The following is a 26,991-nucleotide window of genomic DNA, read 5'->3' as shown; positions in this document are numbered from 1 at the left end:
TTTGTGGATGATCCATTTATATCCCCTTTATTTTTCTTTTAAGTCTTAATTTCAGGATACTAAATATAAATAAAAAATATAAATTTGACATATATAAAACAAGTTTTATAAGTTTTAAAATCATATATGAAATTTAACACCACCCAACAAGTTTTTTAAGGGTATGTGTCACGGGGTAATTTTTCGCTCCGCGAATAAACCCGTGTGGCAGCCTAGTCCCTCGCTAGACTCAGCCTTCCCTCGCCAATCTCACTCGTGTTTGCCTAGTAACTAAGTGTTTCCCTCACCCGAGAGGTTTCCCCACTTTCCCAAGTTAAAAGACAAGCGGAATACACAAGTAGAATTGCACAACACAAAGCACACCAACAATACAAGAAGAACTCTCAACCTTTATTTATCTCGTCAACAAAGGATTACACAATGTCTGCTATGCACAGAATTCGCATGCTACACAATCAAGCTTACACACGTTATTCCTCTCTATGCATTCCCTATCTCGTATGCTCTCTATTCCTTCTCCTCTAAGAGTATCAACAACTATTTATAGCCAAGTATGTGAGCTGCAAGGCTCACCCATGATCTCCTATTTTTCAAGACATAGTGGGGCACTTTCTCCCCCATGATCTCCATGATCTCAGCAGCTTGGAGAGCACTCCAGTTATGCTCCTACGTTCTGCCCCCATGAGGCTGCCACTTCACCCATATTCTGTCCCATGATCCCATGATCTAGGAAGACCATGACTGCCACTAACCCACGTTCTGCATGCTCACCTGGCAGCCCCATCTGCCAGCTCTTGCTTCGTCAGCTGTTGAGTCACTCGTATGCCTTGGACAGTCCTTCGTCCAAGTTTTAGATCGTGCCAAGTCGAGCCCCTGACTTGCACAAGCTGCTGCGTGCTGCCGAATTCGCATTTGCGTGCAGGCTGCTAATTTATTCGCTGCCGAATTCCTCGACAGCCCCAGTTCTCGTTAGCCTATGCCCCTAACGAGTTTTCCTGCCTGGCTTGGACATTCCATCGTCAAGCCAATGTTCGTCAACAATCTGCGCTGCCGATTCTCCTTTGAAGAACCCACAGCCGCATAAATCTGCGCTGCCGATTTCTCCCACTGTTGGCATGGATGTCAGCACCCTTAGGCCCTGTTTTGGACAACCTGCCGAAGTGTGCACCTCGTGCACGTTTAACACTGTTACAAACCACCCCCACCAAAAGAACCCGACGCCCTCGTCGGACAGATTCGAAGTACCCTCGCACCGCATCTGTTCCTCGTCACAATCCATGTTTCTCCCACGAAACCTCTTAGCTTTGCCCACATTCAACCACAAATTCAGTCCACCGAATCTTCGTCAACCTGTTTCAAAGCCAAGCTGTGACACATTATGTTTTGGCTCGTTAGTTTTCCACAAATGTCAAACACATTATACTCGCAATCATGTTTTCATGAAATTCAGACACTCATCGCAAACGTCCCCAAGGTTTCCATCCCTCTTCACGAAATACATCCACACGAAATCCCTTCGAAGAACCACATGAACTCCCATACGAACATCTGCGTGCCCCAAAATTGCAAAGTATAAAATTTAAATATTGTTTACTTTTCCGTCATACAGCAATCAACTCTTCCTGCCGAATTCGTCTCAGCCCATGCAAGGCTGCCGCTGTCCATCGCTGCCGAATTCCATGTAGTGTGTTTTTCGTTGGCGCATCCTCACGCCTAGAGTTCTCTTTTTGTCACCATGATCTGTCCATCGTCAAAGTTACGAAACTCCTCCCATTCTACCTTGCCCAAGGCAGTTTGGCCACGCCTAAGTCCTCAACGACTAGGCTGGCCCCTTGCCACTAACTCTTTTACTTAGTGTTGAGCACACGTATAGGATTTACATATGTCGTTCCTTCTCCATCCTTTTCCACGGAAATAGCACTAAGTTGTGCTCTCAGCGGGCAGTCCCTTGCAAAGTGCTTCCCCTCTCAAATAAAACAACCCGAACTTGTTTTCGAGACCTTTTCCTTGTCCTTGGCTTCTGACTTCCCATTGCCATCAGCCTGTTTAGGTTCTCCTCCACCAAGCCCTTTCTTCTTCTTTTTCATTTCATACCTGTCCATCAGTGGGTACGAATCAGAAGATGCTCCAACATTCCCTTTATTAGCGCCTGCTCCAAAATCTGCCAACCCATTGGCAGCCGAAATGGCCGAAGACAAGTCTGAAACTTTCTGCCTACGCAACTCCAACTGTGCCCACAGCTGAAGTCCTGACAGAAAATTGAACATTATGTCCTCCTCGGACATATTATCAATATCCAGAATTAAAGAACTAAATTTCTTCACGTAATCCCTTACCGACCCATCTTGCCGCAACTTTTTCAAGTCTTCCCTTGCAATCCAGGACGTGTTGTTGGGCAGAAATTGCTCTTTCAACTCACGTTTCAGAATCTCCCATGTCTCCACTTTTGGCCTACCAGCATTAAGATCCTCCTTGAACCTTGTCCGCCACCATAATTTTGCATCTCCCGTGAGATACATCACTGCGATGTTCACTTGCTCATCCAACCCGACCTTGGCAGCACTGAAATAGTGTTCCATATCCCACAAGAAATTCTCTAATTCCTTGGAACTTCTAGCACCCCCAAAGGCTTTCGGTTCAGGAATTTTGGGTTTAGACATACCTGTACCAACAGAAGTGTTTGCCACAGCCTTTTTCAAGATTGCAATTGCTTCCTCCGCAGCTTCCAACCTTTCATTCGTTTCTGCCGCAAGGCTAATGTACAAGCTTTCAGCCCGTTCAGCACTTTCAATGGCTTCCCTCAACCTGTCATTGATAGAACGTTGTTCTTCATCCTCTAAAATTGGCCCTATCAACTCTTCAAGTCGAGTCAGTCTCTCTCGGATTGCCTCCATACCCGCTGGCATAAGACTTCAAGTCACCAATTTCGCAAACTATCACCACAATAGCTTCAGCAAATCAGTCCTTCGATCTGCCCACAGAACGATCTCGTTGTTCTGCCAAGAACGCAACCGCGCTCTGATACCAATTGTCACGGGGTAATTTTTCGCTCCGCGAATAAACCCGTGCGGCAGCCTAGTCCCTCGCTAGACTCAGCCTTCCCTCGCCAATCCCACTCGTGTTTGCCTAGTAACTAAGTGTTTCCCTCACCCGAGAGGTTTCCCCACTTTCCCAAGTTAAAAGACAAGCGGAATACACAAGTAGAATTGCACAACACAAAGCACACCAACAATACAAGAAGAACTCTCAACCTTTATTTATCTCGTCAACAAAGGATTACATAATGTGTGCTATGCACAGAATTCGCATGCTACACAATCAAGCTTACACACGTTATTCCTCTCTATGCATTCCCTATCTCGTATGCTCTATATTCCTTCTCCTCTAAGAGTTTCAACAACTATTTATAGCCAAGTATGTGAGCTGCAAGGCTCACCCATGATCTCCTATTTTTCAGGACATAGTGGGGCACTTTCTCCCCCATGATCTCCATGATCTCAGCAGCTTGGAGAGCACTCCAGTTATGCTCCTACGTTCTGCCCCATGAGGCTGCCACTTCACCCACATTCTGTCCCATGATCCCATGATCTAGGAAGACCATGACTGCCACTAACCCACGTTCTGCATGCTCACCTGGCAGCCCCATCTGTCAGCTCTTGCTTCGTCAGCTGTTGAGTCACTCGTATGCCTTGGACAGTCCTTCGTCCAAGTTTTAGATCGTGCCAAGTCGAGCCCCTGACTTGCACAAGCTGCTGCGCGCTGTCGAATTCGCATCTGCGTGCAGGCTGCCAATTTCTTCGCTGCCGAATTCCTCGACAGCCCCAGTTCTCTCAGCCTATGCCCCTGACGAGTTTTCCTGCCTGGCTTGGACATTCCATCGTCAAGCCAATGTTCGTCAACAATTTGCGCTGCCGATTCTCCTTTGAAGAACCCACAGCCGCATAAATCTGCGCTGCCGATTTCTCCCACTGTTGGCATGGATGCCAGCACCCTTAGGCCCTGTTTTGGACAACCTGCCGAAGTGTGCACCTCGTGCACGTTTAACACTGTTACAGTATGTATATATGGTGTGCATCCTACGTACAATAGGGCAGATGAAAATAAAAGGTATCTTTTGTTGTTGTTGCAAGGAGATGGTTATGTTTGATGTTTTATATAAATAAAGAAAATAATTAATTGGCATGTTATATTATTATTATTTTTTATTCACACTTTTCTAAAATACATCCTTAATTTTATGTTTCTTACAAGATGAGTTTTAAATAGAAATAATGTCGGAAACATAACCTGATATTTCTAACTGTAATCATTTTAAAACAATTAAAAGCAAAAATTGTGGCAGAATTATCCATATATTTCTTTATTTTTTTTTTATCTCTATTAGGTATATGTTTGGTAATGAAAAAACAGATCGAAGACAAAAATAAACAAGCTTTGAACTCCAACCTGCAGCAACCACTAACTTCGACACTCCAACCACCTATTTGACACTCCAACTCTTAGTCCCTGCCCAACCCCAGAATGACTCTAATCTTTTTTTCTTTTTCTTTTTCTGGACCTGCCAATTCCAGTACTAACATCCTCATTTCTTGCTCACTTTCGTCCAAGGATTGCTTCCGAATGAATCATTACATATAGCTTATATTTTTAAAACAAGCCGAATCTATGCTGTGAAGAATTGAACATCTTAAGTATATAGAAGATAATTATAATCCCTTCTGAAAGAAAGAAAGAAACCTGTAGAAGTGGCACACAATGTAATGTAACTAACCAGTTGGTTACATGTTGTGCTAATTTTATTTATGTAAATTGTATTTATTATTAATAAAAACTTTTATTATTTTTAATATTTTATATTATAATTTATTAATGAATCTAGAGGAAAGATAAAGTCATGGAACAAAAATACTTTGCATAGAAAATTATATAATTGTTATAATAATGAGATTCTTATTGTATTAAAATATTATTTCTAAATGTAATTCATGGTCAATGTTCTAGTAAAATTTATTATTAATTAGAGTTATTGAGACCGGCTCATATTATGTTCCTTTCTTTATAAAAAGAAGTAGTTGCTGTCATAAATCGAAGTATGAGAGATACCTGGAACTAACATGCAGGTACTCGTCAAATGACATGTGTACTGAAATAGTTAATTAATTTTTCATAACACTTTGGAATATCTCTGAGAATGTCAATGTCAAAGATTCTTGACATCATTAGCTTTCACATCAGAAATAGCTAATCAAGTTTCATGGAATTATCGATATCAACATCGCCCATCAATATCATTAACTATTCTTAACCCAAATTGTTAATCAAGTTCAGAATCCCTTATTCTCTAGGATAGTCATGCAGATGTTAGTAAATCTTATTAACATCATTAGCCTTCCATACTCAGAACCAGCTAATCAAATTCAAGAAGCGATTATCAATGAAGTTCATTATTCATAACCAAACCAATTAGTCAAGTATGTTTTCATTTCTCATTTATTTCATCGGATCGATTCTTCTTTTGGCAACATCAACATGTATGCAATCCAAGAATTAAATAGATTTTCAAGGTTACAGATATTTAAGAAGGGTATAGGAAACCTACTTGTTGTAGAAGCTCGACTCACGCTCCCCTTCCTTACTGTTGTTATGCCCCTCACGCGGTCCCTCTTGAATTCACAAGCATACCACATTGTTTTTACTCAAGTTACTTTTCACATAATAATGATCATAGCGACAATGTTGACTCCCTTTTTGACAATTGCTTCATTTCTATTTGTGTTTCAATTACATCCCTTAAGATTATGGTTTATTATCAAATCATAAATAACATCACAAATTCAATTTCAAATATGGTTTATTTCCTTTTGAACGCCAAGACATAGCACTACACATTTTTTGAAGGGAAGGAAACCTAATTCTGCCCCTAACATGACTAAATTTCTTGTTTTGACAACTTGTCAAAACTACCAACAGAGGTTGCAGCTCAACCTCTCCTCAAATATTTATCTATATCTGGAGTTCTAGAGCTCTAAATTAAGCAAGGTCAGACTCGTTGGAAAGCTAACATCCTTAGCTATAACTTCTTTGAGAAACTTTTTCAAAATATTATCATTTTTAGGCCCGAATCCTCTCTAGAATCAGGGTGAAAAATCTGTCCAATTTTCATCGATGGTTTAAATGAACCTTCAATTATCTCCATTTCCCCTTATTATCTTAAGACAATTATTTCTAAGTATGCATGGTAACCTTCCTAAATATGACCTCTCAAGTGTCGTTTAAGCTAATTTGCCTCTTTTGTGTAAAATGATCTAGAACTATTTTAAGAAACATATACATCATTGAATTCCATGTTTCTCCTACATTCCGCAACTCCTCTTAAGACAAGCCATAGGCTATACATATAACCAATAAACTCGTTTCTACATCACATAGCACATGTATTCGATCTATAAAGTTCCCTACTATCAAGTTATAATGCTTCTCCTATTAGTAAACTTCTTACCACACATAATCCACTCATCATTAACATATGAAATCTTAAAACTCCTCCTCCCTCTCCTCAATTTAGCCTTGACTAAAACTTGGCATCAGGGAACCAAGCATTCCCTTCTTCTTCTCATGCGATTATTTATATTATTTAGTCATTGTTTACATTATAACAACACATCACAAAGACTTTATAAAGAAAATCAAATTTTATTTTCCTCCCATTCAACCCCCAAATGATCGGCCACTCTTGTTCCTTTGGCTATTGATTTTTCTTTGGTATTTTTAGTAATGATAAATGGATTCCGTGAAAAAGATAATTTTACCCCTAGAAGCAAGTTATATGGTTTTAATTATAAAATAGATGATAATTTTACTATACGAATCCATAATAAATTATGAGTGCATGTACAGTGAATTACTCGTCTCTTTTAGCTTTTATTTTAACTAGTTCATATATGTTTTTTTATCAATTTTAGTGCATATTATCTAAATAAAAAAATATTTTATTATGTTATTTCTCTTGTATAAACAATTTCAATATAAATTAAATAAGAAAAGGTAAAACCATATATTATATCACATGAGAAACCAAGTATTATTACTAAAAACTCTTATTATAAGAAAATTTAGGAGGGGATAATATAAAATTTTCAAGGGAAATAATTGAATAATTTATATAATTATAGGGATCAAAATAAACTTTAGGGGGGCTCCTGCCCTTCTTAAGTCCTTATAATAATTTTTTGTTTGACTAAGTTACTATATGTCGTGCCCTTTTGAAAAGTATTGAGTATCACATTATCAAACAAAACTTTCTCAATCAAAGTTATTATACTTTTTTATTTATATTTTTAATTAGAAATGGAAAATTGTATTGTAGATTGATTTTCTTATTTTTTTTTAATCATATTTAATTTATTTTTTTCTTTTATACAGATAAGGAGAAAATGATTTTTATATTTAAAAATTATTTCTTTTTTATTTTTTATTACAAATGTACATGTATCAATCATATATTTATTCAATTTTGTTGACTAAATATCCACTCTAACTGAAGAATCACATTGTAGATATTATATGACATACAATGATACAATCAAACAAAAAACATGTTAAAAAATATCAAAAAGGGAAGAATTATACGCGAAATCTAAATTTATTATATATTAATGTTTATTTTTATCAATGATGTTTATGGATGATGTGTTGATATTGCTCCTATTTTGTTTTTGTTTTTTATATATATCTTTAAATGTAGTGTTTATTTGGGAATAGGATAAAGATTGTATTTCAAAGTATTTTTTGTTCAAAATTATATTAAAATAATATATATTTTTATTTTTAAAAAAAAATATTTTTAATATCTGCACGTCAAAATGATTCAAAACACTAAAAAATAATTTTAAATAAAAAAAATCTAAATTTTAAATAAACGATGTTTTAGCCACAATACTAAATACTTATATAAAACTCATATTTTGCATAAAGAAAATAGTTTTACCGTATAACTTTATAGGATTTTGTGGATTTTTAATTTGCTGGCTTGCAACTTAGTTTACAAATTTTATTTTTACTGCCGGGATTCAGAGTCCATTTGGGAACGCGTTCCCTCAAATTTTGAAAAAACTTTTTTTTTGCTAAAATTTTTTATATATATATTTTCAGATCGTTTTAATGTGATGATCTTAAAATTAATTTTTAAAAAATAAAAAATATATTATTTTGATATATTTCTAAATAAAAAATAATTTAAATAACAACCGCTACCACAATTTTAAATAGACCCTCAAATCCGTGAAGGATTGGACCGATTGCATAATGTACCCTAAAATCCACGCTCTACGGGCTTCTACTTTCGTTCTTTTTTTCCCCACAAGTAGCACCATGAAGGAAGGAGTTTTCTACTCTAGTCCTAATTTATCAACTTAACTTGATTGAGTTGGAAAGTTCATCAAATCAAACAACAAAGGGATAAAAAAATATAAATTTATATAAGAATATAAATTTCTGTCAGAAATTAGAAAAAAAACTGACAATTTGACTTGAATTTCTTTTTGTAACCACTTTCTCTTATATCTGTTCTTATTTTATATATGAACGTGTTCGATTGGTTGAACTTCAAAACTCAACAATATTAAGTTGTAAAACCAAGACCAAGGTAGAATCTCCAAAGATAAAGAAAACGATATTTTTTTTTGAATAAAAGCCATTCTCTATTGGTTTTGAACAAAACCCATAAAACCACACTTAGAAAGTTTGTGTTGCTTGCTATAGAACTTGAAATTGAAAATCTTATGTGAATACAATCTAGCCTTCAATCTTTACTTTTTGATCCTCCTTTTAGCGCTGCAATATAATAATGACAAACATTGTTAGAGAAACTAAAGAAAAGAGGCGGAGAAAATAAGAAGATTTTAACCTAAAGATTTTTTAAAAAGATGACCCGACTTCAAAGCAGAACGAAAAGATACAAGAGCGATAGTATGCAGTCAAAAAAAACCTGAGGTGGGCTAAGATTTTGGAAGTGAAACGCGAGATACCGACCAGACATGACAGGAACGGTATTAACAACAATGGATCTTATGTCTATTAGTAAGTTTTTGTCTGTCTCACCATGGATTTATATCATCATAAACGGGAAGCCAAAATATGAATTTCTTTGTGAAGCTACAATGATAGTGGTATATGAACCTTCTTTGATGTGTTTTTTCCTTTCAAAGTCAGATTTTTTCCAGCCTGTGACAAAAATAATGCTGATCTACAGCTTTGTCACAATATCGCACATCTTTGAAGCCCGAGAGCTGAAAACAATCTTCTACCAGTTGGCCACAAGCGGGAGAACAATCCTTCTCTAGGTTCATCGGCCACATCTTCAACATCCTCTGTGTCAGTCCCATTTGAATCCTCCTGATCACCATTCTTCTGATTTTCACTTGTACTCTGCTCTTCTCCTCTGTCGTCAGTTCCAGCATCTGCAATTTCCCCTGGCTTCTTGTCAAATAGTCCTTTAAATTGTCTCCGTGCCTTCTTCTCGACATCCTGCTCATCAAATGGACAAGCAGCACGATATGAATTGTGTATGTCCATCTCAAATTGCAAATAGAATTTGGTTGCACATTAACCCACCTGCTGCTTCTGCTTCAGTTTTTTAAGAGCTGCTGTTGCATCAAGTTCAGATGATTTGTCGACTTTCAACATCTGACATCCAGAAGCATATTCAGACAATGGATGTCAAAGAATTAGAAGTTTGCACTAAATAACAACTACAGGTGCTACCATTTCAAAATCACTTCTTGCTTCCTCAAAATCTCCAACTTCCATGTAGGCCATTCCACGGCGATAAAGGGCCTTGACGTGTGCAGGATTTGCTTCCAGAACCTGCAGGATTTATCAGCAATGAACATCAACATCCAGACTCTGAAGGATGGCAATGGACTTCAGGATAAGTTAACTACTACGCATCCATTGAAAAGCAAGCTATGTTTTTTTGGTTTCCCACTTTCCAGATAGGGGAACTTTTCTGCACAATTGCCTCATTGGCATCTGTATTTTTTCAAAGTGCTTGTCCTAGGAACATCATATATAGGATAATATCAGACAAGAACATCATATATCATCCTATGGCATGCTCTCTTACTGCTAGCTGATAGCCACCTCAATGCTCGACCCCAAAACAAGTCGTAAGCAATTAATGTGGGGCTAGGAATTGACCAGCAGCTTTCTGCACAAAGTGTGCTGCCATAGGGAGTTTGGACCCTGTCATGTTATACAAGAGCTGGATACCTAGTGTATTGCCAGTTCTGCTTCACATGAAATTCCTCATCTGAAAGACTTACAAAGCCCTGAACCCCAGTAACTGATTTCAATTAATAATATATAATTGATGCCCAACATAATCTGTCTTCTCACCCAAATCCAATAAACTACAGCAGGCACATCAATGACATCTTTTTCACAGCATTGTACTCCTTACACTCTAGTAAAGGCTCTTGCTAGACAAGATTTCCATGTAAGAAAACAGAAACTAGTTGAATTAAACACATACCTTATTGCATGTCTCAATGGACTTTCTGCATTCCCCTAATTTGAGGTGGCATGCAGCGACATTTAGATTTAACAAATTCTTCAAACATACAAGAAAGAAAATGAAAGCATCAAGTGAGAGATGGAAAAATATATTTGATAGTGATTCTTTTCCTACACTGCAAGGGGTAAAAAGCTTACTCTTGTATTCAGGAAAACTTTCCCTTCCTCGTCATCTTGTGGATTAACATGATTAAATTCTCGAAGAACCTGTGGAACAGTTTTTCATGATGTTATATGAGGACTTGAAAGGTTCATAAATACAACTCAGACATTTACGAGCACAAAAACTTTTGAAGAAATCAGAATAAAAGATTTTTATCTTGAGAAGCAAATTTTGACGATTAGGAAAGATATTTTAGCAAAACTAAATTGCAGGTCATGGCACTTCCATAATTAACAATTTCCGAGATAAGAACATGTTCGATATCTAAATATATAATTCAGTTTGATGACCAATTGAAAAACAAACTTGATTTCATGTACGTCACCAACTGGGAAATGTGATTGCTTGCTAGCCTAAACATGTAGATACTGAATTTCAAAATACTGATTATAACATGACAATGCCAGCAAATGGCTTCATGCAGTGTGGTGGAAATAAATCCAGAGTAATAAAAGATGGGAACCCAAGAATTTGAATGGCAATGTTAATGCTCAAGATGTGAGATGAATGTAGTTAGGAGAGAGCACATTACCTTCTCATATTTTGCCTTAGCAAGCTCAAACTTTCCTTCTTTGAAAAGCCTGTTTCCCTGAAGATCAAGGAGATCATCACAATTTCAAGATCATAATACACAAATTTACACCCCAAACAACCAATTCATGTCATTGAAATAAATTACTATAACTGGAACACATCCAAATTGCCAGTAAAGTCAGCACAATTAACAAACATGAAGTACACATACTGTGGTTCTGATCTTCTCTGCTTCATCCATTACACCCTGAAAGTCCAAACCAGTCCAATCCTGAAAAAAGTATCCATGATATAAATAGGAGAGAAATTCATAATCCTCAAACATGAATTCCAAATAAGTATCTTCTGTGACTTGAAGCTCAATCAACTGACACAAGTACATTCATAGTAGTTTCCTATGTGATTCCAAGTTCACCTCAATCAATTTTGAATACAGAAAACACTATAGAGCCAAAAGCAGACTTCAGTGGCAAGCCATAGACAAAGTAATTAGCAAAGTTAATAAAGACACAACACTAACTATAGGTGTTTAAAAGAGTTCATCAAGCAGCATTTCAGCTAAACTTCTACGAGACAACATTCAGTTACCTTTGGCATCTCAAAACCAAGAAGCTCAATTTCCCATTCAATATGAGCACCTTCAGGAACATTTGCCGGTCTAATTATATAGGAAGGGAAAACTTGGTCAGAAAGTAGTTAAAGAATGATGATGTCAATAGCAATACAAAATGTGCCTGTAATTTATGCAGTATTTGCGGCACAATAGATCTCAAAATGTAACCTGGTAAACTTGTCATATGCGTAGTCAGGAGGGCAAGTAACAAGAGCTACCTCTCCAGGAAGCATTAAGCGCACACACATTTCAAAACCTTCAGGCACCTACAAACAAAATTCAGTCATTTGTTATTCCCCTAAACAACCAATTCATAAAAACCTATTCCATCCTTTACACGAGAGAACTCACAAGCCCTTCTCCAGAGCTGAACTCCAAAGGCTGACCATCATTATCAATTCTTGTATCAATGACGACTGTCTTTTCTTCATTAAGCAGCATACCCTTGTAATGAACCCGTAGTAGACTGTCCTGAAGTGGGCAATCCATAGGAAACTCACCTAAATTTTCAGAGCTATTAGAAATCTATATTTTAGCATGCATGATTTCATAATTGCAAAACCAAAAGCAGTTAAATAAATGGATAGACACTTGCAAAAGAAGCTAGGACTAAATAAGAAAAAGGGAGTTGGAATGAAAGAGGTGAACGTGCCCTAATTATATAGAGCTTAAAACACAAGTGGAGACATTCTGCATTTCTGGATTTCATTGCGCTTTTCAAGCAAATAACAAGAATCATCATCTTAATTTCAAGTATAATCTTTGATGTTTCCTGATTAAATAAACAAAAAGGAAAATTGCATACTATCCTTTATGCTTTCCAAATAACCCAAAGCTTAAAGGGTTGGACTTTACAATTAAGTTTTTCAAACATAACATAGTTTCAATCAATCTGAACTTATTGCAACAAAAATCCAACGCTTTGTCCATGGAAATCCAGGTAGAGCTTGCATGAGAGCTCTCCTTGACCCTTAAAAGGGTTAATTACTTGCGTCATCCCTATATTATGGTGATTTGATAAATTGAGTCCCTCTACTATTAATCTGATGAATTAAGTCCCTCTACAATGTTTTCCATTTAAATTAGAATCCTCCATCCAAGACGCCGTTAGCAAGTACTGCCTGAGCCTTTAGATATTTGAAACCTGTCCAGATTTACTAAATTTTGACATCTTCTTTTTCAAAAAAAAAAGGCAAACATGACTACATTTAAAAATTAAAAAAAAAATACTCTGCCACTTTTCTAGCAATCACACAAGCTAGAAAAAACTGCACCCTTCCTTTCTCTATCCCTTCTCATTTGCATTTTTCCTTTTTCTTTCTTATTTATCAATCTACCAAGAAACATGAGATAATACAAAACCCCCTAAAGAAACAAAAACAAGAGATGATAGTCCTCATGAAAAGCAAGGCCATTTTAGGGACAATTCACCGAACATGCAGTAGGCTTCTCTTGTATAACCATTACAACTTTATTTCTTTCTCCTAATCACTACAAACGCTTGAGGATTTGAGTATTTTTAATTTCTTCAGTTTTCCTTTTCACAAGCAAAACTGTTGGGAAAACAAAGACTATCAGATCTACATTTAGCCACCAACACTTTCTTCTCGTCTCATTATCAAAAACACAGCTATTTTTATATACTTATCCCAATCTAGTTGTGGAGAGGAGTACTTGGGTCAAATAAGCGATAAAATCAATACGGATTTAAAATTGAGTGGTACACATAATTTTTTCATAATCATTTTAAGTAGAAGATTATGATCTCAATGCCACTGAGTTGAGTGTACGCAAGTGAGGAAAAGCTGGCTTTCATTAGAAGTTAGATTCAGTGAGGCTGGAATATTTGTACCATTGAGATTTTTGTAACCTAAAAATGTGTTTCTATTTATCATTGTAGTTCCCAAAATAAATCTCTCGAGAAAAAGAAGGTGGTGGTCTCCTCCACCATTGATCTCCCTCTTTGTAATATTCATCACCATAAACAGCCAACATTTCACAATCCAAGAATGAACGAATCCAACAAGCCTTTTTACATGCACAAAATCAAGACCTTCAATTATATGCAGAAAATCTCTCTTTTTAATTTTGGTCAAGAATTATTTAGTTTAAGTTCTACAGAATTTTGTCTCAATAGGGGTGACGAGGTTTTAAGGTTTTATTAATTTTCATTTTTTAAAAACATTTTAAATATAAAGAAAATTAAGAAATATAGATTTCATTTTTTAAGCTTTTTCTCCTACAGCATGACACATCAAAAGCATCTGCTTAGGGTCAGATTGGACTCTCTCTTTTGGCCCATGCTTGCCTCAAAAGCATGATTCGGAGCTCTCTAAATCATTATGAAGTCAGTTAGGGGTCTAGCTCAGCTCTAAGCCTAGGATAGGACCTCGTCCAGGAACCAACTTCTTTCTATTTTAGCATAATGAGAATGGATGCAACACGACTAGCATGACAGCACATTATTCTTAATGGTGCAAGGGATTGAGGGTCGTAAATTTTAATGGAATGTATAGTAGAGGGACTCCATTAATCATATTAATAGAAGAACTTAATTAATCAAACTCTACAGTAGAGGAGTCAAATGTAATTAACCAAACCCTAAAAGAGAACCGAAAAAACAACAAGAGAGAGAGAGACTGAGCAGAACCCCGACACTGTCCAGTAACTGTTGGTGCAAATTTTGACACTTTTATTCTGCAGGATAGAATGTAAATTGCACTCATAATGGAATTATTGAGAAAGATTTTAGAACACCGACAAGATGCACCAGAATACTAGTAAAAGGCATGCATGCACATCAAGGGAGAGCACATTAATACAGACCCTGTATAGTAAACAAAAATTGAAAACAGCTTTAAAGTGTTCCCCTTTACATATTTTAATAAAATGAGGAACTATACAATTATACCCTGAAAAAAGTGGTTTAGAAGTTTCCGAAATGATTTCTCAGATATAGAATCCAATTACATGATTCTCTCACAGCATCCATGTATTTTTTATACAGTCCAGAAGGATATCAGAAAATTGGAGCAGAGAAAATAATAGAATCAAGCAACACATAAATACGGATGCATGCACCAACAAATCAATAGCATTTTTAAATAAACTCTGAATCCACACCTTTTCCATCACGAAGCCGACGCTTTATCAAGCGTCCATCTCCAAGCATGTCCCTCACCTGTCAACATTAAGTAAAGAGAGTTAAACAGCACCACCAGGAACTTCACCAAGGAAGAAAATGCAGTTTTTGATGAAAAGAAAAAAGAATAAAAACCACAGTATAATAATATACAATCCTGACTTGAAAAAGCCAATGCCTATCTAACAGTATACCTCAGGAACAAATTAAAAGCTTCAATGTATTTTTCAAGTGTGTGCATATATCCATTCATCATTAATCACCTAAATTGTGGACAAATCTGAATGAGGATAAGCTAATCAGCACATATATACAGCAACAAAGCCCATCCTCTAGTACCATCAAGGCTCCCCCTATAGAGTAACCAACTAACCATACAGGAATGGGCAAACTAACCACATATTGCGGCTCATCTCATGGCCATATTCAAACCTGAGTAAAATGAAAGCATGTACACAAGAAAATTGAACATGATATAAGATATATAGTGCAGCATATATATGATAATTAAAGGAAGAAAATCAATCCATATAAACAAAGTGATGACATAGCATATTTCACATGAATTGGAATTTTAGCTAACTAAATTAGCATTAAGATAATTATCTGGTGCAATCATCAAAAAATCCCTCATCAATAAACAAACCTATATTTTTAAAGAGTAAATTTATTACTCAGATTGCTCTTTGGATTAGGATTTCCTATTTCAGAGTTTTCCGTGTTTTATGAAAGGCTTTCAAATGCATGTTCCATATGCAACAAGAATTACAGTTAATCTCTCCAAATAGAACACAGAACTAGGTTGCTTTTGTGCAAAAAAGAATTTCTCTCGTGACAGAGAGAGGAAACTACAGACATTACATGGTGAGAATTTGTACTTTCATGAAAGGAATGGGTGTGATAAAATTTTGCGATTGTTTGTGGGCAGTTTCCTGGAGATTTTCTTTTAAAGGATAAATGGCACAAATGCGAGTATTCTCTCGGTTATGTGGATTAGGAAAATGTTTACCCACCTTAAACCCGGTGTCCTCTATTCTAATATTATAAGGATTTGTGCAATCATAAAGTAACATTTAAGATGGCAGCAGAAAAGTTAGCATACAAATGGATTATCAATTATGATTTGCAACTAGGAAAAGATGCTGGATAAGAAAGCAACTGAAAGAGAAAAATAGAAAAGGGAGAAAAAGCAAAGAAATACTGCAAGGCTCAAAAGTTAATAATCAAAAAAGCTCTCTCAGTAGATAAATAATGTGGGGTCCAGTATGGGCACCAAAAACAAAAAATATCATGGGCAACAGGAATTCCTAAACAGTAAACATTAATTGAACTACTACGTAGAAACTACAGTAAATTCCCAATCACTAGTACTTTAGTAGGAAATACACCGAATCCTACAAAATAAAAACATAACAACCTAAAGTTACAAATAATCAAAACAATGATTCTCAAAGAAATGCTTTGCTCTCCATCAATAAGAAAATTTCTGACCTGAGTGAAATGGATAAGCTCTACTTCGAACTGAACTTCCTCAAGACCTACCACGGACATGAGCGGAGATTCAGTCAAGTACTGATTGGTAACATATATTACTGCCTTCTCTTCTCGTGTCATAGTTCCAATTCCCATCTCAAGACCTTTAGGTACCTAATATAGTCAGAAATAATCATAAATACCTTTAGGTACCTAATGCAAAATATTTTAAGAAAATCCAAATAACTTCTCTTTCAATAGTTTAGATTATTGAGCTCAAGAAATCAACATGATGTGCTTGGGAATAAGAACTGGGGCAGAAAGATGTGAAACTGATGAAACATATTGCCACTAAAGATGAAAATACTAAGAAGTATTTTATTAGACATGAAAAACCAAGAATATCAAAGAAAAAAGTAGTATATTAAAGTGGAGCAGAATGCATCACCAACCTCAGATTTTCCAATAGTAAAGAAATAAGGTTCTCCTTGTTTGGGCGATAGAATTACTTTGTCATCTCCTGTCTTCGCAGAAATCCTGGAAGTATAGCACATTTTGTGTAAGGACTTCATATGTTTCATCTAATAGTCCAACAAAAATCCAAAAGAATAAGAAAGGGGATTTTTGGACAAGTTTCTACCAAGCTTTTACTTCATATGGTTCTCTTGGCGACTCCCAACCCTGCCCTTCATCTATTACCTATCCATGTAAGTTGTCAATTAACTATGAAATAAATTTTAAATCTGAAAACAAAATAGGACAGATAAATACTGACTGTAAAAGTCACATTACTCCAGTTAACAAATGTCCACCCCAGTAGCATCTTCTTAGTGTTACATGCATCTGATTCACCCATTTATTTCAATGCCATCATTGCTTCCCACATCCTATGTTTCCTTCTCTATAAGGACAACAGTTTTTAATAGTTGTTTGTCATCACTATATAGCATATCAAAATTATTCACTTTTACATTTGTGGGGTTTGTCAAGGTGTAGGGAGTGATGGACATTTACAACTATTCTCATTATACTCTAAAGAGAAACTACTTGACCAAATTCAATATTTAATATTCAAATGGTGCTCTCATAAATATAACAAATGTATCACTTTGCAATCTCCTATGAATTTAATCCTATGACACTGAGACTTTTCAATATGAAAGCAAATGACAGTACCGTGACTTTGGAATATTCCCTCTAACCAAATATAAGGACCCAAACCATAATTCATATTCGCAAAAAGTTAGCATGATACATATTAATTTATCAAAATGAATTAATCAAAATTTTAATTATCTAAAACTACTTCAATAGATGCACATAGCACAATTATAAACTTCCCCATAAATCAATCATGGTATCCACCACATGTATCTCGTGCAACAGATAAGTATTTTTCAGTACCTTCTTTATGACTCCTAAATCATCACTGACAACCTGGTAATCAGCACAAACACAATTCAAGATTAGAATTAAGGATAGATCAAATGAAATAAAATGTAACAAGTCTTGTTCCTTTTAACTAAAACTTCAAAACATTTTCAGAAAATAAATGGGAAAAAAAAAAAAACTAGAAAAGGTTGTAGAGAAGATATTTTAGTGTGCTCTCCCTTCTTTCAGCATCTATAATCAACCATTGTTAGCTTTAAGATATATTGGTGTATAAATGCATAAAATCTAAGTGTAAGAATCACAAACCTCCAAGGATCTTGGATTGCATTTCAATTAACAGTAACACAAGGCATCATGAAATATCATATAGAAATAATATAACGGAAAAATAATCATGAGAAAAAAATATTCAGCATTGCCAAAAAGTAACAAAATAAAATGATAGCATTTAGAATAAAAGCCTTGCCTTGACTTTCGAAAAGTCTATCATCTCAATCTCAAAATGAAGTTCATCATCCCTTGGAAAGCTACTTGGAGGTGAAACTGGACAGTCCGCCTCAGAATAATGCATTTGAGGTTTCATCTTGAACTGAAACAGGAGGTTTGAAGAAAGAAAACATGAAAATTCAGCATAGTTAAATGATGGGATTATCTTTTTCAACACTGTATCCCATGCTTTTATAGGTAAAAGTGAAATTAAATAGATTAAACAAACTGAATGAAATTAAACAATTAAATAAATGGTCTCTCATATATTGATAGAGGATGCCCAATTCATTTTACTTCTTGTTGTGCATGTAATTCTTTTTTCTTCTCATTTTTCTTTTTTCTTCTTTCTTTCATCAAACATGTGCTTGCAAGGGGAAAAAACACATGTGCATGATGAAACGAGTGTGCGCGCGCGCACACAATGTTGTATGGAAAATGAGGAAGCTCAATACCATTGCAACTTCACCACTCAACATTGTTGGAAGCCCTTCAAGTAATCCTAATAACATCTTGCTTTTTCCCAAAACCTGTCGTATTGGAGTGCCCTTGCCTGTGAGTCAAACAAAACATTCACTTTAATACGATGACTAGATGACTCAAAGGCATTTACTTGAGGCCTAATTGTCAAATTAAGTCATTCTATTAAATAAAAAAGAAGACAGTTAAAACTCCTCCAGAACTTCAACACATATATCACTCAATCCATAACCTCACCTCCATATTCTGATCTTGTAGACTCAACAACAACTCCAGCTAATGTCCTAACAGTGCAATGATATATGACCTGCAAAATGCTTATAAGAAAAAACAACCTAGTAACTGAAATTCAGCAACTAAACCAACCAACGCACTACACGATTACACACAAACACGAAGCATGATTAAAACAGGAAGGAAAGAAAGTAACCTGATCACCATCAGATGGTCTCGCATCACCTCCTCCTGGTCTAATTTCAGCTTTCATTAAACTTCCAGGCACAATTTTCTTTCTCCTGAGTACCAAAATTAACAAAATCAAAACAGAACAAAACAAATCTTCACCTAATTCATTAGCTATTGATTAAGCATTAAAAAAGTGAAGGCATATATTGACCTCTTCTCGGTCTCGGTAGGCTCTTTATTCTTCTTCTGTGGCACATATTCTTGCGCCGTACCGTCCTCCGCAGCCATGTCTGATCCCCGACTTCGAAGAATCGAAGCTGAGCAATGGAATAACAAGCAGACTGACTAAACCCTAGCAGAACTTACAGTGGTAAATGAACTGAATTGCACGGATCGAAATGCAATATATCCTGATTTCTAGAAGAATCTGTGACTAATTGACCGCAGGTCGTTATCTTCGAAGATGAAGGTCGATGGAGGAGTTGGAAATTAGTTAGAGCGTTTGGTTAATTTTTTGGGTAAATTTCATTTTCACCTCTATAGATTAATCGATGTTCCATTTCCATCCCAATTTCTTGAACTTTAGCATGCTAGGGTATTCACTTGCTGGATTTCTATTATATCCATCTTATTTATATTCAAAACTAATATTTACATCTTATATTAAATGTCAAATTTATAGGTATTATACATATATTTAAGGTATTCATTACCTCAATATTAATATATATTATATTTAATAACTAAACTATAAATATTTTAGATGTACATAATATTAATATATATATTTCAAGTTAGATTTGACAATATCTATATTTTATTTATTAATAAATAAGAATTTTAGATATTTATTCTCAATCCAAACTATTAATTATTTAAAAAAATTATCTATCGATATCAATTTAGTTAGATATTCATTATGTTATTGTTAGTAATATAGATCTTTAATGTACAATAAATTTAATTTAACATGTTTAATTTTGTGAAATATTTTGCAAATAATACTTTATTTAAAAATTTATCTAATAATTTTAATAATAACAACAACAACCACCGCTTTATCATCATGATACATTATTATTATTTTACTATCATCTTAATTTTTATATAAATACTTATTAAATATTGTTATGATATTTCATGTAGAAACTCTGAAATAACTCAAAAATATAAACAAATTGAAAAGTAGGTTACCTAAATCGCCAACGATAATATTAGAACTTTTTTAAATAAAGGGGGCAAAATTGTGTTGAGCCATAGACAAATAAAAAAGAGAAGAAAGGATTCCTGTGGTGTGAGCAAAAATGAGTGAGAAGAAAGGATTCCAAAATAACTCTTGTGTTGTTGTATCACGCGAGATGCGTTTCACGGTCTTTTGTAGCTGCAACTAGAACGAGCCAAGGCATCAGCTAGAGGTGCTTGTGAGCACATTTATGGCATTACGTGCCCGTTTGGATTTGTTTTTATTAAAAATAATTTTTATATATATTTTTAGATCATTTTCATACACAATTATCAAAAATAATTTTAAAAAAATAAAAAATATTATTTTAATATATTTTTAATAGAAAAATATTTTATGCCGCAATCGCAATCACAATCTCAAACATGCATATGTTTATTTTTGTGTTCTAAGAGTATTTTTGAAAAATATTTTAAAAATTTTAATTTTAAATTTTAAATTAATATATCTTTTTAGTGTTTTTAGATTATTTTAATTTACTGATATTAAAAATAATTTTTTAAAAATAAAAAAAAAATATTATTTTGATATATTTACAAAAAAAAAATATTTTAAAAAACAACCATTACCGCACGTCTAATATTTAAAAATGATTGCAATACCTTCAATACTTAGCATTGGCCACATACTTTTTTATTTTCCTAATCACGTCTATAAATTCAATTGCAGGAGTTATTCTCATTGAAGTGCAGTTTTCAATATTCTATTAGGATTTAAAAAAAAAAAAAAACGTTTATTGGTATTCTTCTTTTCTTTAGATTGATGGTATTAATTCTAAAGTTTTCATAATTAACGGTTCGTGTGATATTTTTGTAGGATATGCGGACGAGTACTGAAGAGCACTAAAGCACATGGTTCCCAAGATATATATATGATAAAGTAAATATTTGTAAAAATATAGTGTGTTTATCAAGGCTTTGTTTGTGTTTCACCGGTTTTTGTGTTTGCGGTTAAACAAATGCAATAAAATATTTGATAATAAATTAAATTGTGTTTTATACTGCGGGGTCCATTAAAAAATTGAGTTTAAAACAGGGCTTTTATGAAACAGTTTTTACATGCTTTTTTAACTGAGTTTCGTAAAACAATGTTTGTTTTTGCGTTTCAAAAGTATTTTTGAAAAAAAATATAAATTTTTTATTCTTTCTTCGCTTCAAATTGATATATTTTTAGTGTTTTCATATCATTTTGATGCGCTGGTATAAAAAAATAATTTTTTTAAAAAAAAAATATTATTTTGATGCATTTCCAGTAAAAAGGACTTTGAAAAGCAACTGCAACCATATTTTCACTAAACATTTTATACATGTTTTTTGCTACACTTAAACTTCAACCATAATTTTTACCAAACACGTATCTAAATCCAACTAACCACAGCTAACCGTACTTTTTTAAAACTTATTTTTTAAAAACTATAACCATAAAAGCTACCTCAAAAATAAATACACTCTAAAAGATCGTGGCGGTCTCATTACAAAACATGTATTACATGTTTTTAGATACCTTATAAATAAACATGCTAGTAAAATAGAAAAGCTCTCAAATCTGTTTTTACTATAAAGTTGTCAAATGAGGCAAAAGGTTCTTAAATAAGGAAAGTGTGAGAGTATTTACAGAGGGAATGTTTGGGAACGCGGTTTAACCTGCGTTCCCAAAAAATTTGAATTTTTTTTTTTACTAAAATTTAATATGGTTTGTACGTTTTGGATCGTTTTGATGTGCTGATGTCAAAAATGATTTTTAAAAAATAAAAAAATATCATTGGCATGCATTTTAGCACGAAAAGTTATTTGAAAAGCACCCGCAATCACACTGCCAAACAAGCTCACAGAAAGAAGGAGGTATCACGGATTCCATTGAAGCAAATTGTTTTGCTAATATAATTCCTCGTTTTCTGATTTTTTTTCCTACCAAGAAATACAAGTCTTTTGTTTCATGTTCTATATTTAATAAGAATTAAAAGCACTAAAAAAATAAAAATAAAAGTTCAATGATTTGAAATAAGGGAAAGAAAGGCATCTCTTTAGTTAAAATGGTTTTATCTTATCAAAGAGCTCTATTTTTTATTTCATAATTTTTTATAAAGTATTTTTTTTATAAATCTAACATAAATATATTAAAAAACATAAAAATAATACACCATCCACTAGTTGCAATAGAAAACATTTTCGCAATGTACCAAACCTGGACCAACCTAATGGGTAGAAAATATATTATATTTTTTTATATAATATATTTTTCTAAGTTAAAAAATAGAAAATGATCTGATGATCAAGTGATATCTACTCAGTATTCGCCTAACAAAGTAGATGCAGCATCTTGTAGCGTCAACTCAAGTGCACTTTAGAACATAAAATATGGGTCTCAAGGGGGAGATAGATGAACAATCATTTGCCTGTTCCAGCAGCTAACCCTCAGCCACAGAACATGGAAGGAAATTAACAAATCAGCCCCTCTCTATTAGAGTACAAAACACAGTAATTAGTGGCCTAATCAACATCAGGCCGCCTTAAAAAGAAACCAACTCAATTAATATAGCAATTTGTCTCTCCCAAAGCCATCTGCGTGCCACCAACGTTTTCAAGTTCACACGCAAATCGCCATGTTCTATGCTAGGAAACAAAGCGGTGCTCGAAAGGAGACCTGACATTGTGGAAGGTCAACATTGCCTTTGCAATAATAAATCAGGATTATTGTCGCCATCGTTTTGCCTGGCTTCCGTCATCATGGCTGGAGCGTTTCCACAGTACGACAAATTGCTGGTTGGGTGGGTGCTGGTTGGGTGAGCAACCGCTGAATTTAGGCGCTTTTCTACATGAGGAAAGGCGTAGAGACCCTTTTGCCGTTCACATGTAACCATGTTCGTGCAGCAATTTGTCTAGTCGACATTAAATTAATTGCTCGAGTAATGCCATACAATTTCTTGCTAGTAGACAAGTTGCTCGAGGTTCGAAGCTGTTTTTTATTTAATTTTGTATTTGAAATAAATATCCATTGTGTTTGAAGGATTTAACTTCTAGATGAAAAAATGTATTTCTTGAATTGAAGTATTCATTTCATTCCTTTTTTTGTTACAAAAAAAATATATAGTTTTATTTTTTTGAAAACACTTTAAAATATTATAAAAACCTCAATAATCTAATTTTCAACCCTAAAAGATCTCGATCAACCAAACTGAATTAAAAAATAACTTATAGACCTCGATCAACCTTCACTATTATGGTTGAAGGGCAAAACCCTCACCATTAAACTCTCATCTACAAGACAAACTCATTAATATTAAGATTAGTTTTTTATGATTGAAATGTTTTCGATATAAAACTTTAATGTTGTCGATATAAAACTTTCTCTCTCATCCTTTTTTTGATGACTTTATTCTTTTTTCTATCAACATTTAAGGACTGAAATATAAAAAAAAATAAAGTTAAAAATTAAAATATAAAAACTTAAAACTGCATAGAGTAATTAATGTAAAGAAATAAAAACTTAGTTCATGGATATTGTAATTACAATTGCAAAAATAATTAATGCACTATTGCCAGAAAAGTGCCCTCTTTTTTAGTACTATATGGCTTCTTCTTCTTTTTTTGTCATAAATTTTATTTTATTTTTAATTTTATTATTTCACACTAAATTATTTTACATTTGATCATGAAAAAAACATTTTCATTAATTTTTTATGGATTCCTGAGACGCAAAAAAAGTCACGTCATTTTTTTTGTGCTTAATTTTGAAAAAACAATTCGGTTTTATTGCCTGAAAAAAAGATACAGGGATCAAATTTGATATATTGTCTAAACTCAAGGTTTTCTTTTTACTACTTAGGTAGCATTTTTTCTGATATTTTTTTCATGTGGGATGTTTTTCCATTTTGGTCCAGAACTTCATTTTATTTATTTTTTAGTCCTTGAATTTGAGGAAGGAGAGAGAAAGTCATTGAAAAATAGTGAAGGAGAGAGAAAGTAGTTGGTTGATCAATTTCAAGTTTTTGTAAAAGTTGTTATTGGTGTTAAACGGTTTCATTTGACGAAAAAAGTTTCATTTTGGTTTTTTTTCTAATTTATCTTGCCAAAAAAAACATAGATTGGGATTAACAAAGAAAATTCTTTTTCTTATTTAATTTAGTTTTTTAAAACTAATTTAGAGGTGTTTTGAGTTCAAATATTAGTTTTTTTATCTTATAAGAACGTTTATTAGGTGTTTTTAGATTAAAATAGATTGAAAAATTATTTATGAGGTTCAAAAGGAACTAGTTTTGATATTCTAACCACCTTTGCTATGGTAAAAAATTTAGCTTCAAGACGACACATCATTTAAGTGCTTTTTTTTTTTAAAAAAAGGTCTCGTCCGCCTATTAAGCCTACGAAAAGGAGCATGACCTTGTAAATCCACACGCGTGGCTTTTTCATTTGATAGGCAAGTATTATTAGCCCACCCAAGCCCAGATGCCTAGTTTTTTTGGCCTTCAAATCTATTTCCTCTTAGATTAAAATTTAAATTCAATAAAATTATTTTTTTTTTAATTTTCATCTTTGATTTTATCTTATCCTTTTCTTGCTAATCTCTATTTTTAGTATTGTATAAATAAATAAAAGGTGGATTCTAAAAATATTATTAAACCTGAGCAAATTCATAACTCAGGTTACAGATTTTGTGGGGTTAGCTAGGCTAACCCATTTCAAGCCAAAACATCATTGTCTCAATATTTTTAAAAAATAGATGAAACGATGTCATCTTGAAATATTTTTTTTTCCGATTCAATCCATGCCTTGAAATTTTTTAATTGAACTTCATTTAAATAAATTGATTAAAAATGTATTATAGATATTATTTAATGAATCTTAATTCAATCTTTACTTTGTTTTTTAGGATTATAATATATTTTTTAATATTTCATAAGTGCTCTTTTTGTGCAACTCTTTATGATTTTCTTTTTAAAATTTTATTTGAGCACTTTCCTTTCTGTGTTTACTTTTTTTATCGTATAATTAGATAAAAAAACTTGATTCCAAAAAATAAAGTTATTAAACCCAACCGAGCCTATGACTCATATGACAGGTTTGGCGGGTTAAACCTTATCAATAAAAAAAACTATGCCGTCTCATTTAAAAAAAATATTAAAACAATGACTTGAAATTCTTTTTTGTCTAATCATGATTTGAACAAAACAACAGAGACATGTTTGGACCCACTAAGTTTAATTGATGAATGCCAATTCAAACATGGTTTAATTTGGAACATATGATTATCAATTAGTTTCATCAAACACACATGTCATATTTTCAATTCTCATTTGAAAATTTTTTTAGTTTAAAGAAAACAATTGAGAACGCTCACATATTCATTTTATTATTTTAAAACTAACGTTTAGTCAAACCCATACCATCGAGACTAGTTATAAAAAACTAAGTTGTGAGGTGAAATTACTATGCACTCTCTTACAATCCACTATAGATTGGAGCAATGAATTTTTTTTTATATTTTGGTCTCCAAATTCTTTTTTGGTGATTAAGTACTTCGATTGCAAAATTGATGGCCAATTGCTTTCTTTTTGTTGTCCGAGGGAAAAATTAAAAGTAGGACCAATTTGGAAAAGGCATAAAAAATGGGTGGTGCATTCAAAGTTGGTGTGAAAAGTTCAATTTAGTCCTTTAATTTTTCATATTATACCCATTCGATCCTTAGAATTTGTTGTAATCCAATTTTAGTATAAAAAGATTCATTTTTATTATTTTCCAATCCCTAGTTCAAGAAAGGGGAGAGAGATATCACCGAGTTCAGGTGTTGAGAGAGAAAGTCATCATTCATATAATTTTTTACCACCAAAATAGTTGTTATTTGTGTCTATGAGTTCCATGCGATGAGATGAACTTGATGGTGATTATTTAGAGCCTCAACATTATCTAAAAAAGATCTAAATCAAGGAAGACAAATCCAACCCATTTTAATTTCATGTTTTTGGATCGTTTATTGAGTTTTTTGGGTTGATGAATTGGTTTCTAAATGTTCTAAGGGTGTTGGTAAGGTGATTTTAGGTTAAGATGACTTACATATTAGGTTTTTAATAGGAAAAACCCAATACAATGATTTTTTAGCCACTGTGGTGGCGGCGGGAATTTGAGCTAGCAAGCAACATGTTAACTACCTCAGCAGACGACGTGTTGTTTGTCTTTTTTTTTCAATTTTTTTATTTTATATTTAGGTTAAATATAAATTCTATAAAAAATATTATTGAGCTTGTTTTAGTCTATGACCCGAATTATGGGTTTGACATGTTAAGTCGCAACGTTCAAGTCGTTATTTTTTTTTATTGTTTAATACATTTTTTGTCGCTTAATTTTTTTTTAAAAAAATACAATTTTTATAAACCTTCAGTTAAAATATTATGGTGTTAGTAAAGTATTGGAAATTTAACCCGGTGATAAAATAGGAAAAAAATAAAAATAGAAACAAAATATGTATTAAATAATTAGAAATGAAGTTTTATG

At 33.6% G+C, this 26,991-nt stretch overlaps 1 protein-coding gene across 2 annotated transcripts; it reads right to left on the bottom strand.

The window, feature by feature from the left end:
- Positions 1-8,458: 8,458 nt before the first annotated feature.
- On the bottom strand, positions 8,459-19,838 carry LOC7486539 (peptidyl-prolyl cis-trans isomerase PASTICCINO1). Of its 2 annotated transcripts, XR_002978457.2 has the most exons (21): positions 19,472-19,838; positions 19,286-19,370; positions 19,093-19,162; positions 18,831-18,928; positions 18,356-18,478; positions 17,902-17,934; positions 17,138-17,196; positions 16,950-17,034; positions 16,516-16,671; positions 15,006-15,063; positions 12,234-12,382; positions 12,051-12,148; positions 11,858-11,927; positions 11,481-11,540; positions 11,268-11,324; positions 10,711-10,779; positions 10,532-10,609; positions 9,763-9,864; positions 9,613-9,684; positions 9,178-9,525; positions 8,459-8,832 (listed from the first exon to the last, which is right to left on the bottom strand). XR_002978457.2 is itself a non-coding variant. In XM_024587873.2 (20 exons), the coding sequence occupies exons 1-20, from the start codon at positions 19,546-19,548 to the stop codon at positions 9,256-9,258; spliced, it is 1,869 nt and encodes a 622-aa protein (XP_024443641.1). In that variant the 5' UTR covers positions 19,549-19,838; the 3' UTR covers positions 9,051-9,255. The 2 variants fall into 2 exon arrangements, 1 of the variants encoding a protein (XP_024443641.1); XM_024587873.2 differs by lacking the exon at positions 8,459-8,832 and having other exon boundaries at positions 9,051-9,525.
- Between the last annotated feature and the right edge of the window lie 7,153 nt (positions 19,839-26,991).

This window comes from Populus trichocarpa, chromosome 16 (genome assembly GCF_000002775.5).
Source record: "Populus trichocarpa isolate Nisqually-1 chromosome 16, P.trichocarpa_v4.1, whole genome shotgun sequence".
Lineage (NCBI taxonomy): Eukaryota > Viridiplantae > Streptophyta > Magnoliopsida > Malpighiales > Salicaceae > Populus > Populus trichocarpa.
This window is presented reverse-complemented; position numbering and strand designations above follow the sequence as displayed.